The sequence below is a fragment of the Pelophylax lessonae genome (assembly GCF_965119305.1).
Source record: "Pelophylax lessonae genome assembly, chromosome: 5".
Lineage (NCBI taxonomy): Eukaryota > Metazoa > Chordata > Amphibia > Anura > Ranidae > Pelophylax > Pelophylax lessonae.
In genome coordinates, this window is record NC_138772.1 from 78,185,244 (window position 1) to 78,203,999 (window position 18,756).

General features: G+C 38.8%; 1 protein-coding gene across 1 annotated transcript in view; it reads left to right on the forward strand.

Annotated features, from left to right (window-relative positions):
• The window catches only part of MYO3A (myosin IIIA), a 312,359-nt gene that overhangs the window by 134,356 nt on the left and 159,247 nt on the right, over positions 1-18,756 (forward strand). The window contains exons 9-11 of the mRNA XM_082259576.1: positions 3,591-3,746; positions 7,191-7,290; positions 15,659-15,775. Coding sequence (XP_082115702.1) covers positions 3,591-3,746; positions 7,191-7,290; positions 15,659-15,775 — 373 coding nt within the window. The remainder of the gene's footprint in view (positions 1-3,590; positions 3,747-7,190; positions 7,291-15,658; positions 15,776-18,756) is intronic.

The following is an 18,756-nucleotide window of genomic DNA, read 5'->3' on the forward strand; positions in this document are numbered from 1 at the left end:
TTTCACCAGCAATAGGGTAACAAGTGTGACATGTGCCTAATGCTAACACTTCTTTAACCCTAACATTAACCTCAACCCTTGGTTTATAAACAAAGTCATGTAAATGTTATGTCAGCACTGAAAGGGTGGTCACATGACTTTGTGATTAAACTTAGTGTTAGCTTTAACTAATTTAGGGCTAGGTTTTGCATAGCCATTAGAGTTCCTCGGTGTCTAATGCTATCAGCTAACGATGGTGCTTTTGAGGCTCAAGAAAAGGTTCAGAATAGTTTAAAGGAGCTTACGTTACCCTCACCTTAACACTCAGAAGCTATATATGACCCACTGTACATCTAAAAACAATCTTCTTTTAGCTTTCCCAATTTTAGTGTATTTAGCTAAAAAGCTAAATCTTGCCAAAATATCCTGATTTTTACCAAAATGAAGGAAAAATTCAAATTTCCTTAATCACTACTAACAACAAAAGAGGAAACTATACTATGCTGTTACATGGGCAATGTAGCCATCATATGATTGATAAGGTCTACAATGGTTTATCAGTCAATAAATGGACATGTTACTCTTTACTACCATTGCTAATTTGAATGTAGTTAATGTGTATGTATAGCCAAACTTTGTTTAGCTTTTGGTAGAGTGGGGAAAGATTAAATCTGCAACCAGTCTATCTCCTGTCTAATCTGTGTCCTAATGGGTATATTTTTCTTCACTTCTTGTCCCTGAGTCACAACAGGAAATTAGAGGAACCCCCCCCCCCCCAAAGTAATGGCATTACCTTCTTCAACAGCTGTCCCTGGAAAAGGTATCACCATTAGAATGCTTGCACTTACCTTTTGTTCTGGGGACAAATTAAAAAAAATGATAAGCCATTCAAGTGGGGTTTAATATCAGCGTGGAGAGAATTCAAAGCCACATGTACTGCTTAGTTCTAGGATCCAACGGACACCACAATGTGAACAGTAGTAATACGAAGACAAAAACAGTAACTTACAGAGCCATGTTTCTACATTTCAGCATTGTTTTTATTTTTGAAACTGTTAAGGTTAAATTTGATTTACTTTAAGATAAATAATTAGGCCAAGATAAGCTAAATCCTATTTCTAGATACATTACAAAGCATATTTTCCTCATATGAAAACTTGAATGAAGACTGAAAACATAGTATACAATACAATAGTAGTGCCAAACAATCCTATTAACATATAGCTGTTAATCCCATTTGGTATTTTTCACAGTTATGAGAGCAGTTATTAACCTAATTATCTTTAAAGATCTTATTTAAAAGAAAAAAACATGCAGCCTATAGTGTATAAGTTAAAGGAAAATGAGACATTTAAGGTTTGAAGCATGACATAATACAGACTTTGTAAGCATGTCGAAAAACTGTATAAACCAGTGACTATCACTGTGGCCACTGTGGCAGTTGGTGTTCTGGGTCCTAGATATGAGTGTTAGTGGTCCTCAGAGTTCACAGAAGGTCAAGCCAATGAGGCAGAATGAGGACCCATGGTATGGTTTAGAGAAAAATAGAATAGCATACAATTAGTGAGGTTGCGGTCATCTTGTGGGGTAAGGCACATAACCCTCTGCGTTCGCAGGTAGGTAAAACTATCCAAGATATAAGTGGTTGCCCTTGATGCCTCAGGTGTCCTGATCTTAAATCCTCTGGGGGGCTCCCAGGTGGGTGGTGTGCTTCTTGGATAGGAGGGGCTCAAAAAACTTGTCTGTGTTTTAAACCGCGGAGGTGCCCATTGGTCCAAGAGAGTCATAGTGTATGATGAATAACATTAGTGTTTATGTTCCGGGTCCTATTCCCACCAGGGAACCATATGAATAGAATTTATGTTTTACCCATGTCTGCATATTTCTTCCAGGTGCTTTTTCTGACAGCTTAAAACATATTGCAAACAAACTGCAAATATAATTGTCCTTCATCCAAAAGACATATGTATGTTTGTATTGCTACTCATAAAATACCAAATTTTAATGAAATTTTATGTTCTTTCATCAGCTATGAATCACCAAAATGACTAAATAGTTTACCACAATCTACCATCAAAATTCTTGATTGTGACAATTGAAAGTGGGGCGGGTCTTGATTACTCAATTACTTGATTATGTATTCTGTAAAGACTAAGAATATCAGTTATAAAGGCAGGCGGATATCATTATTAACTGTCTATTATACTTTGCTTCTCTGTGTCCACCCCGTCCCACCCATTCATGAATATTGTCCTGCAATATGTAGCTGGTGCCACAGTTCATTAGCCTACAAGGTTCATTAGGGAAAAGAGCTCCTTGATTGAAGTAGAGCAGGTCATGAAACTTTACTAGGTCACATGACTGGGCTCTTCACCCACTTTTTTTTGTTTCTTTTGAACACTCATTTATGTTTAATGCTTCTCCACCGACTTCAGAGTCCCAGTGTGTGGAGGTTTGTATGGCTGGCCCTAAGTACTATGATAATGCAATTAAAAGTGGTGGCACTTCTGGTTTAATTCCAAAGAGATATCTTGGAGTAAAATTCACTGATCAAGATGTTCTCAAATGCCAGCAGTAAACTACCATTTTTAGTAATCAAATCATTTTAGAAGGGCCCAATTATAAAGATGGTAATGGACATATTGAAGTCTACTGTTAGCAATACAAATTGGTTACCTTATGTGTAGTTCAACTTCTACCATGTGTAGTTCAACTTCTACCTTCTTTTCATGTAATAGATTGGTTCTTTTTGTTTTGAAATAATAAATAATTGGTTGAAATTCAATCATTAACCGGCAACCCACCTAGGAAGTTTAATTATTTATTTTTAATTCCAGAATCAGTAAGTAGTGGTGAGGCAATAGTAGTGATGACCACACTGCTCATTGGGGTACACTCAATCCCTGTACAGTTAGCATGTTACACACTGTTTTTCTAGTGGATATAAATATATTTACACATTGTCACAATATGGTAAGCCAGGTTAATACAAGTTAAACAAGAAAATACAGTGATTCTAGCAGGGGGTTGCTGTTTTGGGTGCCAAAAATACAGGTCCAAGTGATGGAAATCCGGCCCTGGATGCAGATTTTTAGTTTGAAAATGCAAATGTTTCAATGCAAATTCTAGGAAAATACTGGCATTTCCATGCAAGCAAAATAACAGGTGCAGGTTCAAGCAAAATGATGCAAATCAGAAGCTTAAGGATGGCTAAAATATATACAGTATTTAGGTCATCTTTGTAGAGTGATTTTCAACTTTTAAAATGAGTGATATTTCTAATATCATTAAATGCTAAGTCTATCCAAAGTTGTTTTGTAACCTATGGGTGCTTTTTCCTACTAGTTATATTTTCTAGGGACTCTGATCCCTATTCAAATTATGGAAGTAAACATCATATTTTCTTATTACCTGTATTGTTTACCCTTCTGTCTATAAACTGTATAATGATAGTTGTAACATATGTTTCCCAATGCAAAAGTTAGCTCTGTCCCCTGACAAAGCAAACTCCTGATGGTCCAGAATCCAGATCTTTACATCATGGAACAGTGTCAGGGGAAAAGTAAGCTGACATTTTTATTCTGATTTTTCCCATTTCTTTTATCTTTAAGGTGCCTCACAAAAGACTTTGAGAAACGTCCCACAGTGTGTGATCTTTTGGAACATGCATTTATTAGGCAAATTAGACATAATGAAAGAGCACTTCAAAAGCAGCTAATGGAATTCATAGACATCCATCAGCAAATGGGGATAATGGAAAAAAAGAGGTAAAAAACAGTTTTTATTGTGCCTGCCCAATTACAGTGACATTATAAAGAGTATTATCTGAGTAAGAGAACATATTTTATTAAAACATGCAAACATATATAAAGAAATAAATGTCACCCGTCTGGTGCCCTTCCTCATTGAAAGGGCCCAATCACACTTTTAAGGTGCATTATGTCATGGGTTAATGTGTGTTGTCTTAAAGTAGAACTATAGGCAAACATTTTTTTTTTTCATTTTGGATAGAGCAAGGGAGGGTTGTAAACCCTGTCAGATTTTTTTCACCGTCTCTGTCCCATTGTGGAGATTGCCCTTCACTTCCTGTCTCATAGTCGAACAGGAAATGAGAGGAAATCCCTACATAGATACATATAGTTACATAGTTAGTGAGGTTGAAAAAAGACATCAGTCCATCCAGTTCAACCTAACTACAGAATTTAATGGTTTTAGGATTCCCTTTGCCACTAGCTCATCATGAAACAGTTTGTGCCTTTGTGCCTCTGAGCATAGTCCGGGGTGACAGTAATGTACTGGGCTCCCAGGTCAACTGTGCACTTCGGGTCTGAAGGACAACGGCTGGTGGACATGAGCCCTTCTGCTCCCCAGGCTTTATCCCACACTGCCAGCTGAAGGCAGCCAGCCCCTTCCTTCCTCAGGAGGTGAGCACACAGGCTCCCTGTCAGCCCGGCTCCAACGGATCCCTGCAAATTAAGGTCACCAGAACTAGTGTCCCCATTGAAAAATGTCCCCTCTATTACTTTTCTGGGGACAACCCAAAATTGTGGGATTTTCTTTTACTTTCACTTTAAATGATAATGGTAAACAGGATGAATAGAGAGGGTGAATCTCCCTAATGGGGGCACAGACAGCAATACAAACTGACAGGTGTTCTATCTCTACTCTATCCAAAACAAAAAAAAAAGTTTTACCTTTAGTTATCCTTTAAGACAACTGGGTTGTCAACACACCTTAATGGACAAAAGTTAAATATTTTGTTTTTTCTACAGCTTTAGTTATATACCTTACTTGAAATGAGATATGTCCCACAATGTGCAAGCGGCTAGATTCTATATAAATCCTCACTGTAGGGCTGCCCTGTCCTCTTCCTGCTGCTGAACTTCCTGCATTGTGAGTGTTACCATCTTCAGGTCCCTTGACTGAGCTGCACTAAGGATGAACCACCTTCACTGTTTCCTTCACTGAGAAAAGTTATTTAACTGCTTACCCTCCCTGACAAACAATCTGTGAATGGGGGGTGGGGGGGGTCTGATCAGTCACAGGATTCTCCCCCCAATTCACAGGTTGCGTTACAGTCAGTGTATTAGGTATAAGCAAAATAACTTTTTTCAGGAGAGAGCAAAGGTGGTGAGTCACCAGATCATCATTTTTGCAGCTGAGTCCATAGACACGAAACTGTTAGGACAGGGCAGCTCTGCAGTGCAGATTTTAACAGAATCCTGCAGCTTGCATATCTTGGAAAATACTTTATTACAGGTAAGTAATTTCACTAAATCTGTAGGGAAGAAAATGTTTTTTTGGCTAAACTTAAGCTTCAATTTTAAAGTCCAACTGAAACTAGCTAAACACATTCCAAATGCTAAATAAAAGGTGTCAAAAGTCTTAAAGTATATTTTATTTTGAAAATAGCCTGAGTAGAAAATCCTTTTCCCTACCAGATTGCTGCAGAGAAAAACACACTCAACCTATGTGGAAGCTGTGGTCTCTCAGCAGAGATCTGACACGCCCCCAAGGTGTTTCAGATTTCCGGGGAATATGTTGGACCTCTGCAGTTCACAATAGTATTACATGAGTAATTCAAGAGGACAGTATTTTCAATATGAAGCTAAGATTAAGAACATGGGGACATGATGACCTCAAACTAGCAGGAGGAAAGTTCAAATCCTATCTTGGAAAGTAATATTTTACTGAAGGAATAGACTTTCAGCGGAGGTAGTGAGTCAGTCAACAGTAAGTGGAGTTGATTATGTTTGGGGAAAACATATACTATATTGTCAAAAGTATTGGAATGCCTGCCTTTACACGCACATGAACTTTAATGGCATCCCAGTCTTAGTCCGTAGGGTTCAATATTGAGTTGGCCCACTCTTTGCAGCTATAACATCTTCAACTATTCTGGGAAGGCTGTCCACAAGGTTTAGGAGTGTGACTATGGGAATGTTTGACCATTCTTTCAGAAGTGCATTTTTGAGGTCAGGCACTTGCAATCTCCGCTCTGAGGTCAGGACTCATGGACTTTATGGACCTTGTTTTCTGCACTGATGCGCAGTCATATGGGAACAGGAAGGGGCCAGGCCCAAATTGTTCCCACAAAGTTGAGAGCATAAAATTGTCCAAAATGTCTTGGTATGCTGACACTTTAAGAGTTCCCTTCAATGGAACTAAGGGGCTAAGTCCAACCCCTGAAAAACAACCCTTCACCATAATCCCCCCTCCACAAAATGATTTGGACCAGTGCACAAAGCAAGGTCCATAAAGACATGGATGAGCGAGTCTGGGGTGGAGGGACTTGACTAGCCTGCTTAAACATTCCCATAGATACACTCCTAAACCTTTTGAACAGCCTTCTCAGAAGAGCTGAAGCAATTATAGCTGCAAAGGGTGGGCCAACTCAATATTGAACCCTAAGGACTAACACTGGGATGCCATTTTATGTGCATGTAAAGGCAGGCGTTCCAATACTTTTGACAATATAGTGCGGATGTATATTCAAAATACAATAAAGTTAAAAATTAATAAATATATATATATATATATATATATATATATATATATATATATATATATATATATATATATTTATTTATTTAAAAATGTATTTTAAACATGGCAAAATCAATAGACCATTTGGTCTTTTTCTGCTCTTTTCTATGTTTCTACATTATTTACTAGATGTTTTTTTGCAGCTTTATAAGTTGCAAATTAATCAGATTTGTTTGACTTCAACTTTTTTTGATGAACAGACTCCAAAATATGACATCACATTCTGGTAAAGATATTTGCATTCACAAGTGTCATTTTATGAGATGGAACAGTAAAAGTATATGGCTGGTGTCAGCCATGTCTGAGGTTTATTGCAGTGTTTGAAGCCTGATATGTTTCAATACAATTTGTATTTATTCAAAACATATTCTGTTACCAGGACGCAAGTACCTGAACTATATTCTGCTAAGTATATCATTTGACTGTAAATGAGCCTCTTTTACTTAGATCCTCACAGTGCTTTCTAGATGAGAAAACAGATTGGGTTTCTCCAACAACTCCAGAATTTGGATTCTCACATTTATTTCTCTACTAATGCGGAATGTTATACCCTGCTTTTTTCTGTTGTCTGAAGTTGATTCCTGTTTTTATTTTTTGAATCACTGAGGATTACTTTTTTTTATAAGGTCAAATTATTAAGGGAAAGTCTATTGCTTGCTCCTTAGGCATGAGCGGATTCATACAAAAAAGGGGATTTTCAGAGAGTCTATGACACCCAACCAGAATGATGTGGATGATCTGGCAGCCTTGGAAGTTCTAGATGAGGTAGGATTGCATTTCATTCAATATTTTATCAAATACCATAGAAAATAAATGTGAAGACTTTTTCTGATGTGAAGGTAAATCCAAACGTTTACAGCTATTGCTAGAAAAACAGATGGAATCTTTCAATGGAGTCACTTGTTCTGGTGTTATAAGACCAGAACACCCTTCATTTTCAAGTGATTTCCACTAACTTCTTGTTCTGGTGACAATTGTCTTAGATGGGGATCTCCCACACTTTTTAGAGATTTCCTCTTACTTCTTGCTCTGGTAACGACTGTCAATGGAAAAGAAAAGAGATGGGAAAACCAAATTTTTATAGAACAGACAAAGAAGTGAGGGTACATCTTCCATTGGAGGTACCTTTTCCTTGGACCACTATCTATAAGGGGAGCTTCCCTCACTTTAGTGAGATATCTTCTCAATTTTTTGCTATGCTATGACAGGAAGCAACAGGAAATCTCTCTATAGACAGCAAAACAATAATAGGCCCATATACCTATCTAAGAATTAAAAATAACATGTACTTAATGGGCTTGATTCACAATAGAATAACAAGTGGTATTTTCCTTGCTGTAAATTATTAGCATTTTTAAAATAAAAACAATATCATTTTATTTCTGTCTTTATCCCCCAGTGGGCAGATTTTCCCCATACTTCCTGCATCAGGAAATGAAGATAGGAGAAATTCCAATGAAATCCCCAAGCCCCCTAACCCTTTAAAAACTGATCCCCAATAGTACTTTAAAAATGTTCCTGTAAAAAAAAGAGCTAAATTGTATTCTTACCAGGTGCCTAGGCAAGGTCCTTCCCAAAAGATCCTAGGAAATAAAGATCAGTCCAAATTTAATGTGAAGGTGCTCTTGCTAGCTGTTGAGTTAGAATCCCCCAACATGAGATTTGGGATACTCATTGTTTGCCAGCAATCTGGCTGAAAGGATAGTGACATCCAACCCTGCTTAAATAATCCAATTTTTTTATGATGTAAAACTAAATCAAATAGTGTGGTGCTAAATTTATACAACATTATAGAAAAAATACCGTACTTAATATGCATAAAACTCTAATATAAATTGATGATAAAAATTTCAATTTATAAAGTGCAAAAATGTTAAATAAATGCAAATTTACATTTCATAAAAAATACACCAACATATTAAAATCAATATTCAAATCCTATAAACAAATAAAAATTCCCAATTCATGAATTAAAAAATTTAAAAAAGGGTAATTTATGTGCAACATCCAAAAAAATATAAGGTGTGTAGTTCCATATCAGAGTGCAAATTGCTTATCCAATAAATATAAGCAATCCAAGAAATAGATAAAAAAAGGAGCTATCAAAACTGTGCCCAAATCCTAATATTCAAAAATTGGAGCAGCAGTTGTACAAGGAAACTTTTGTAAATTGTGTGGACTTTATGGCACATCCTGAGACAGATAAATGTACACAAAATGTTAAAATAGACATTTATGAATTCCATACTAAAACCAATACAAATTAAAATGACGGAGCTGACCTAAGAGGGGGGGGGGGGGGTTCAGCTAACCGAACATACATATAAGAGGATATTATCTACTAGGTATAAGTCATGTACAAAATGAAAAAGCTACAATACATATCAAGATCACGTAGATGTGAGAGTACGTCTGTTCTTTGGTCAATTTTCATTTTGTACATGACTTATACCTAGTAGATAATATCCTCTTATATGTATGTTCGATTAGCTGAACCCCCTCTTAGGTCAGCACCGTCATTTTAATTTGTAGTGGTTTTAATATGGAATTAATAAATGTCTATTTTAACATTTTGTGTACATTTATCTGTCTCATGATGCGCCCAAAAAGTCCACACAATGTACAGATGTCCTTGTACAACTGCTGCTCCAATCCAAGAAATAGATAGTTGTTACATTCAATGCTGATCACCACAGTGATATCACCCGTGATATAAGATCAACTCACTTAACAAAATACACAGACAGGTCAGGACTGCACACATCCAGTATGTAACTCGCTACAATGTAAAGTAGTGAGTGTACAGCTTGTATAACAGTGTAAATTTGCTGTCCTCTCAAAATAGCTCAACACACAGCTATTAATGTCTAAACCGCTGGCAACAAAAGTGAGTACACCCCTAAGTTAAAATGTCCAAATTGGGCCCAAAGTGTCAATATTTTGTGTGGCCACCATTATTTTCCAGCACTGCCTTAACCCTCTTGGGCATGGAGTTCACCAGAGCTTCACAGGTTGCCACTGAAGTCCTCTTCCACTCCTCCATGATGACATCATGGAGCTAGTGGATGTTGGAGACCTTGCGCTCCTCCACCTTCTGTTTGAGGATGCCCCACAGATGCTCAATAGGGTTTAGGTCTAGAGACATGCTTGGCAAGTCCATCACCTTTACCCTCAGCTTCTTTAGCAAGGCAGTGGTCGTCTTGGAGGTGTGTTTGGGGTCGTTATCATGTCAGAATACTGCCCTGTGGCCAAGTCTCCAAAGAGAGGGGATCATGCTCTGCTTCAGTACAGTACATGTTGGCATTCTTGGTTCTCTCAATGGACTTTACCTCCCAGTGACAGCAGCACCCTTGCAGCCCCAGACCATGACACTCCCACCACCATGCTTGACTGTAGGCAAGACACACTTGTCTTTGTTCTCCTCACCTGGTTGCCGCCACACTTGCTTAACAGCATCTGAACCACATAAGTTAATCTTGGTCTCATCAGACCACAGGACATGGTTCCAGTAATCCATGTCCTTAGTCTGCTTGTCTTAAGCAAACTGTTTGTGGGTTTTTTTGTGCATCATCTAAGAAGAGGTTTCCTTCTGGGATGACAGCCATTCATACCAATTTGATGCAGTGTGAGGCGTATGGTCTGAGCACTGACAGACTGACCCACTACCCCTTCAACCTCTGCAGCAACGCTAGCAGCATTCATACATCTATTTCCCAAAGACAACCTCTGGATATGATGCTAAGCATGTGCACTTAACTTCCTTGGTTGACCATGGCGAGGCCTGTTCTGAGTGGAATCTGTCCTGTTAAACCGCTGTATGGTCTTGGCCACCATGCAGCAGCTCAGTTTCAGGGTCGTGGCAATCTTATTATAGCCTAGGCAATCTCCAAACACAAGTGTTTTGGCAATCAGATAGTGTGAAGGCATCACGTGTAGGCACTGCCCTATGCACGTTTTGTCAAAGAATGACATCTTCAGGGGAATTTGCCAATTTTATGATGTACAATTAAGCTGCAATATCTACAGGGGGGCAGGGGATGGACCTGGTAAGTGGATCCTGCATTTTACTGCAAGGTCCATTTTTACTAGTACACATGTTAGTGTACTACTAGTGATGACACCTTGCATTTTACACTGATAGTTTTTACCTAAAGCCCTAATCAAAGGAATGGATAATTAAACCCCAAAACACCTTAGCTGTGATTAAAATAAATGAATAAAGCATCTATGAATAAGAAACACCCTTTGATTCTGGATTCCCTTTCTTTCTCTGGTCAAGCAATGAAATTCTGACAGAGGTACAAACACTTCCCAACTTTATTGAAATAAAACAGTATAGGATGGAGTCCCAGCGTGTTGCTTGTCAAACTAGGCCTCTACACTTGAAAACGAATCAACTATTTAATATCTGTTTTCGTCAGATTATAGATCATTGGTAATTTACAGCACATTGAAATTTTTAAATTAATAAATTATTTTGCATGGCAACTTCACATTTAGTCTTTAAAGCTTTTCCCACTCCCGAAGTATAGATTAAATGTAGATCGAGTGGAGATCTTCAGACAAAGTGTCCCACAGTCTAATTCTTGTTATTGGCTGGGTCCATCTGCATGATTAACTTAATTTCATACTCCTTTGAATGACTATGTCCACCATGAGTAAAGCCAGCCATACATGGTTAGCTAACTAAATGAAAAAAAAAATTAAAAAATGTTTCCATCCACACAAATGACATGCTGATCGATGGGAAGTTTCCCATCATGTCCCTTCAACAGAAGTCAATTAAACAATTGACTTCTGCTGAACATGGGAGCACACACACTGATAAAAATTCACCTTGTCCCTGCTGGACTGGCCCGGTTTTGATTATTGTGTGGCCAGCTTATGGACCAGACATACGTAGGAATGAATGAGGCTGTGGCATATACAGAACTAGATACAGGGCCTGTCCGGAACATTTTTCACACAAGTATTGTACTCTGTGGGTTACATTGAGGGGGAAATGGGACATCCCCAAAAAAAGTCCTCTAAAAGTTAAATTTTCATTTAAGACTTTCATTTTTTTCCAAAGCTTTATGGGCCTTATTTTCTTAAAACAGTCTGAAAACAAACATTTGCATTAAAGACTAAAGTAATGCATTCAAAACTCTGCATTTCAATTTTTTTGTAACATAACCTCCTTTCTTCACTGTTGCACCTCTGATTTTGACAGTGAGAATAAAGGGCAAAAAGCTGGTAATCTAAAATAAAAAGGTAAATTCCTTTTTGTGTTTAGACAATTGCAAATAGCACTGCATGTTGGGAAAAGGGTTATTTTTATTTGACTTCTTAAGTCTGGCCAAAAGCTCTGTATTTAACTCACTTAACAAAATACACAGACAGGTCAGGACTGCACACATCCAGTTTGTAACTCAATTCTTCAGGTGCAGAGTAGGCAGTGGAGATCACCCAGACTCCAGTATATACGGTATCTCACAAAAATGAGTACACCCCCCCATGAGTACACATTTTTGTAAATATTTTATTATATCTTTTCATGTGACAACACTGAAGAAATGACACTTTGCTACAATGTAAAGTAGTACAGCTTGTATAACAGTGTAAATTTGCTGTCCTCTCAAAACAACTCAACACACAGCTATTAATGTCTAAACCGCTGGCAACAAAAGTGAGTACACCCCTAAGTTAAAATGTCCAAATTGGGCCCAAAGTGTCAATATTTTGTGTGGCCACCATTGTTTTCCAGCACTGCCTTAACCCTCTTGGGCATGGAGTTCACCAGAGCTTCACAGGTTGCCACTGGAGTCCTCTTCCACTCCTCCATGATGACATCATGGAGCTAGTGGATGTTGGAGACCTTGCGCTCCTCCACCTCCTGTTTGAGGATGCCCCACATATGCTCAATAGAGTTTAGGTCTAGAGTCATGCTTGGCAAGTCCATCACCTTTACCCTCAGCTTCTTTAGCAAGGCAGTGGTCATCTTGGAGGTGTGTTTGGGGTCGTTATCATGTCAGAATACTGCCCTGTGGCCAAGTCTCCAAAGAGAGGGGATCATGCTCTGCTTCAGTACAGTACATGTTGGCATTCTTGGTTCTCTCAATGGACTGTACCTCCCAGTGACAGCAGCACTCATGTAGCCCCAGACCATGACACTCCCACCACCATGCTTGACTGTAGGCAAGACACACTTGTCTTTGTTCTCCTCACCTGGTTGCCGCCACACTTGCTTAACACCATCTGAACCACATAAGTTAATCTTGGTCTCATCAGACCACAGGACATGGTTCCAGTAATCCATGTCCTTAGTCTGCTTGTCTTCAGCAAACTGTTTGTGGGCATTTTTGTGCATCATCTAAGAAGAGGTTTCCTTCTGGGATGACAGACATTCATACCAATTTGATGCAGTGTGAGGCGTATGGTCTGAGCACTGACAGGCTGACCCACTACCCCTTCAACCTCTGCAGCAATGCTAGCAGCACTCATACATCTATTTCCCAAAGACAACCTCTGGATATGATGCTAAGCATGTGCACTTAACTCCTTTGGTTGACCATGGCGAGGCCTGTTCTGAGTGGAACCTGTCCTGTTAAATCGCTGTATGGTCTTGGCCACCATGCTGCAGCTCAGTTTCAGGGTCATGGCAATCTTATTATAGCGTAGGCCATCTTTATGTAGAGTAACAATTCTTTTTTCAGATCCTCAGAGAGATCTTTGCCATGACATGCCATGTTGAACTTTGTGTGACCAGTATGAGAAAGTGAGAGCAATAACACCAAATTTTACACACCTGCTCCCAATTCACACCTGAGACCTTGTAACACTAACGAGTCACATGACGCCCAAGAGGGAAATTGGCTAATTGGGCCCAATTTGGACATTTTCACTTAGGGGTGTACTCACTTTTGTTGCCAGCGGTTTAGACATTAATGGCTGTGTGTTAAGTTATTTTGAGGGGACAGCAAATTTACACAGTTATACAAGCCGTATACTCATTACTTTACATTGTAGCAAAGTGTCATTTCAGTGTTGTCACATGAAAAGATATAATAAAATATTTACAAAACGGTGGGGTGTACTTACTTTTGTGAGATACTGTAGAAAACCAGAAAAAGATCCAATCTGCAGCACTTTGTATATTTATTGAGTAAAAAACTCATCACAGAGACATCAAAATAACAATGTTTTGGATCTATTTAGATCCTTCATCATTTATAGCAAGCATGAAAATCAGGTTCTGATCACATTCATTGTATAGCAACTTCTCTCATCAACTGGAAATTAGCATCACCTGGATAATCTTCACTCAAAGCAAAATAGAAATGAATATTACAGCTAATATTCAGGAGATGCACAATTTAAAGCGGAGTTCCGGGCACAGAAGTCATTTTTTACTAAACATACCCCCGGGACAAGCAGGGCTAGCACATTCCACAATGGCTAGCCTCTGATCTGTCCCGGTTCGCACTTACCTGCAAGAAGAAATACTTACTTATAAAATTTCTTCCACAGCGTTTCCATCTCTCTTGTGGGCAGCTGAAGCCGGCGCGGTCCTCTTCTGTGTCTTCTTCCGCGTCTTCTTGTCCCAGAATGCGCCTGCACCAGCCCCTCTCGTCACTTCCGGTGCGGCGCTGCATTCCTCCACAGCTTCTGGGCATGCCCAGAAGCTGTTTAGCAGGGGAATGCGACGTCGCCCGGAAATGACGAGCGGGGCCGGTGCCATCGCATTGATTCCTGGGAGCTATGACGTTCAGCTCCCAGGAATCATAGCGAGACAGGAAGTGACAGGGTGAGCCGCGGCTCCGAGGGAGGAAGTACTCTGAGGTGAGTATCTTCGATCTTCAATTACAAGGTAAGTAAACAAAAAAAAAAAAAATAACTATCCAATTCCTTTTCAGGTGAGGTCTACCTAGCGGAGGGGCACAAAAAAAAAAATTGTTTTTGTGCCCGGAACTCCGCTTTAAGTGTTTCTGGTTATCCATAGAAACATCTGGAAAAAAAGGGGGGAAAAAAAAGAAACAAAATATTTAACAATTTAAACAAATATTTATAAAAACAGATGTAAATCATAATCCTTATTCAAACCTCTAGGATAAATAGTATAAAGTTGTGATTTTATATGGGCTACAGTGTGGCCACACTGTTTAAAATGCTTAGCAACTGGTAACTCAGACTGTGGGGAACAAAAAGAGGATTTGTGCTGAGATATCCTGTCCTTAATTTTTTGAGTGGTCTCCCCCACATAATACAATGCACATGGACATTTAAGGATATAAATCACATATGTACTCTGACACGTGTAAAATCCTTTAATGCTAATAGTTTTCCCTGTACGGGGATGTGTAAATTAAGTGCCCTTGATCATACTAGAGCACTGAACACAGGTTAAGCAGGTGAAAGAACCATTTCTTTTTGGACCTAAAAACGTTGGTACTCCCTTCACTTTCTCACTCTGGAATTCAGATTTGATAATCATGTCCCTAATAGTTCTACCCCTCCTATAGGATGATAAAGGAGGGGATTTAAATTCGTCAATATCAGGAAAAGCCTGTCTAAGGATCCTCCAGTGTCTTTTAATACTGAATAAATCTGTACAGAAGAGGAATGATATTGTGAAACAAAAGGAATTCTCTTGTTCTGTCTGTCCTGTCTATTCACCCACCTGTCTATTTCCAGACTCTGATTTTCTGAATAAGCTAAGTGATCTGACATTACCTCAACATTTTGTTCTGGTTACATGGGATGTAGCAACTTTAAACACATCTATAGAGCATGAGATGGGTGTGTGTGCTTTTACATGCTTACGGACTGTATAGCGAGGCACAGATACCGTTTTTTGTTACATTGATAAGATTATTTTGGAAATACCTTTTTTAATGTTTGACAATGATTTCTACTTGCAATTAAGGGGTGCAGCGATGGGTTCACATGTCTTCCCCCCATATGCGAATGCATATATGGATATGGTTGAGAATTCCTACATTTTCGAACACCCTATGTTTTTGTAAAGTGGGTGTCTCCGTGATTAGTTTTTTTACTCAAGGTGCTGCAGATTGGATTTTTTCTGTTTAACTCACTTAACTATTTACTCTGCCTAACATTGGGTTTAAATAATAATATTTATTTTGTATTATAGAATTCTGTGACAGAACAGCTGCAAAATCGCTACAACAGGGATCAGATATATACTTACGTTGGGGACATTCTTGTCGCCGTTAACCCATTCCGAAGTTTAGATCTGTACTCACCCCAGGTATGATCTTGTTTTTGAGCTACTAAAAAAGGTTTAACAAAAGAATTTCCAGCCAGAGAGTTTTAGAAGAATTCTAATGTTTTTTTAATAATATACTGTGTTTCTACATGTGGGAGGGTGGGGTACATCTAAAGAGTGAACTTGCATGTAGTGAAGGATCATTTTAATGCTTTACTGACTGATTTAAGTTTTATGCATCATTTAGTATTTCGAAATACACCATATTGCCAAAAGTATTGGGACACCTGCCTATACACGCACATGAACTTTAATGGCATCTCATTAGTCTGTAGGGTTCAATATTGAGTTGGCCCACACTTTGCAGCTATAACAGCTTAAACTCTTCTGGGAAGGCTGTTTAGAAGGTTTAGGAGTGTGTCTATGGGAATGTTTGACCATTCTTCCAGAAGCTCATATGTGAGGTCAGACACTGATGTGGGCAAGAAGGCCTGGCTCACAGTCTCCACTCTAATTCATCCCAAAGTTGTTCTGTTGGGTTAAGGTCAGGACTCTGTGCAGGCCAGTCAAGTTCCTCCACCCCAAACTCGCTCATCCATGTCTTTTTGGACCTGGTTTGTGCACTGGTACGCAGTCATGTTGGAACAGGACGGGACCATCTCTAAACTGTTTCCACAAAGTTGGGAGCATGAAATTGTCCAAAATGTTTTGGTATGCTGAAGCCCTAAGAGTTCCCTTCACTGGAAGTAAGGGGCCAAGCCCAACCCCTGAAAAACAAACCTACACTATAATCCCCCCCCCTCCACCAAATGATTTGGACCAGTGCACAAAGCAAGGTCCATAAAGAACACTGCGACGAACGCCCATTTGCTGTGACGTTTGCCACGGACTACTGGAGGAGTGTGGAGGCCAGCCTCCTGCCCACGGACTACGGGCCCTGGCTTGTAGGGGAGTGCACCTCTGTGTGGGGGTATATGCTGGAGGACCATGGGAGTAGTGTTGCTTTGGACTCAAATCCATGCCACCCCAAGATACAGACCCAGACTGGGATCAATGTTACAGGCCTAAAGCTGCCTGTTGCAGCAGAGGACTTCTCCACACATTTAGAAAATAAAGAGATGCTAATGACATCTACAGTGGGGATGTTAATTGACACTTAAGTTATAATAAGGTGTGTTGAAAATGGAAACGGGCAGTCTGAGAGCCTATGTCTTCTGTTTTCATCTGTTTAGAGGTGAAATGTGTTCACACTTCTATGAATGTGTATTCGGCTATGTTTGGGCTGGTTGTTTGTGGAGTCAATTATGATAATGCTAATCCTGTCTGAGCCTGCAATGTCATTCACCTGTGTCTGTCCAGATGGCCAGGTATGTTAATTATGTTCTGTATACAATACATTTGCATGATGTAATCAAGCACCTAAAACTGTATATATTGAAAGTGAGTTGTGGAATAAAGTGTCTTTTGTTTTACCCTTCATTGAGCTTAGGCTAATGTTTGGGGGAAATTGAGGGGCCAGGTCACTGCATCATGTGAGAGTCTGGAGACCTAAGACAGAAATACTTGGTCCAAGTATAGGGGATCTTTGTGAACAGCCTTCCCAGAAGAGTTGAAGCTGTCACCTCTGCAAAGGGTGGGTCAACTTAATATTAAACCCTACGGACTAAGACTGGGATGCAATTGAAATTCATGTGCATGTAAAGACATTACATATATATATATATGTAATAATGCAAGACTTTTGTTTACGATGTATCTATGGTCCAAATGTAAAATGATATATTTATTTCCTCAATGTATTTGAATTATTTCTGGTTTGCTTCTTATAATCTGGGTGATATTGAAGTTTGTAAACTTACTTTGTGAAGATCCCCACACATTTACTTCCTGGAATTCTGTGACATGTAGTCCTTATGCTCTGTGTGTGTGGGCACTAATGTGTCACACATTTCACAGAGGCTTCCTTCTGAACTACAGAAGAGCTGGGAGGAGGAATGTCAGGAGTAATACACAGTTCAGTTTGACCCTACCTAAGCTCAGAATTCCTTTGGTGTGTTCACCAATCACTCAACTTTATTGTATTTTTGCACATGCCACCCTCTACATATTTGCCTTTTGGACTGATGATATGATTTTGTGGTGACTGTGCATGACTAGCCATGTACAGATGCTATGTTTGAGAGGTACACTGTACTTACCACAAGTGGCAGTAAGCTGGTTTAATTGTGGAATGTATTATAATATAATATAAAATAATATAATATTCTTAGACTATGTAGTCAAATTTAAAACAGCGCTAGCATAAATACAAATCAACATTCAAATAATGAAATATGGTGTAAATATATAATTTAAATCACATAAGTGTATATATATCCAGTCCTTTCATTAAAGTGATCAAATTCCAAAGTGCTCCAGTGCAGAAAAACATATAAAGTGCTCCAGGTGACGGTGACCCCTCTTGGTCTACATCTGTTTGTTCAAAGTGGTGAATTCATAAAGCTGCGAGAACCCTCAGACAAGCTTTATGAATTCACCACTTTGAAACAAACAGATGTAGAGAAAAGAAGACTGCAGATAAACAGGAGACTTGGACCAGTTTTATCTAAGAAAACACTTGATACCACGTGGCATTCCACAGGAGAAGGCTCGGTGCAATATTTCATTGATTTCAAGCTATATCTTTCTGCTGTTGCGGTGAGTGGGGAACCAAGAGGGGTCACCGTCACCTGGAGCACTTTATATGTTTTTCTGCACTGGAGCACTTTGGAATTTGATCACTTTAATGAAAGCGCTTATGTGATTTAAATTTTTTATTTACAACATATTTCATTATTTGAATGTTGATTTGTATTTATGCTAGCGCTGTTTTAAATTTGACTACATACTTTACCTAAGTTTTTACTTAGTGCTACAGCAGCTGCATTACTATTTATACTATTTATATGTTTATATATATATATATATTTTATATATATATATATATATATATATATATTTATATATTTATATTTTTATATATT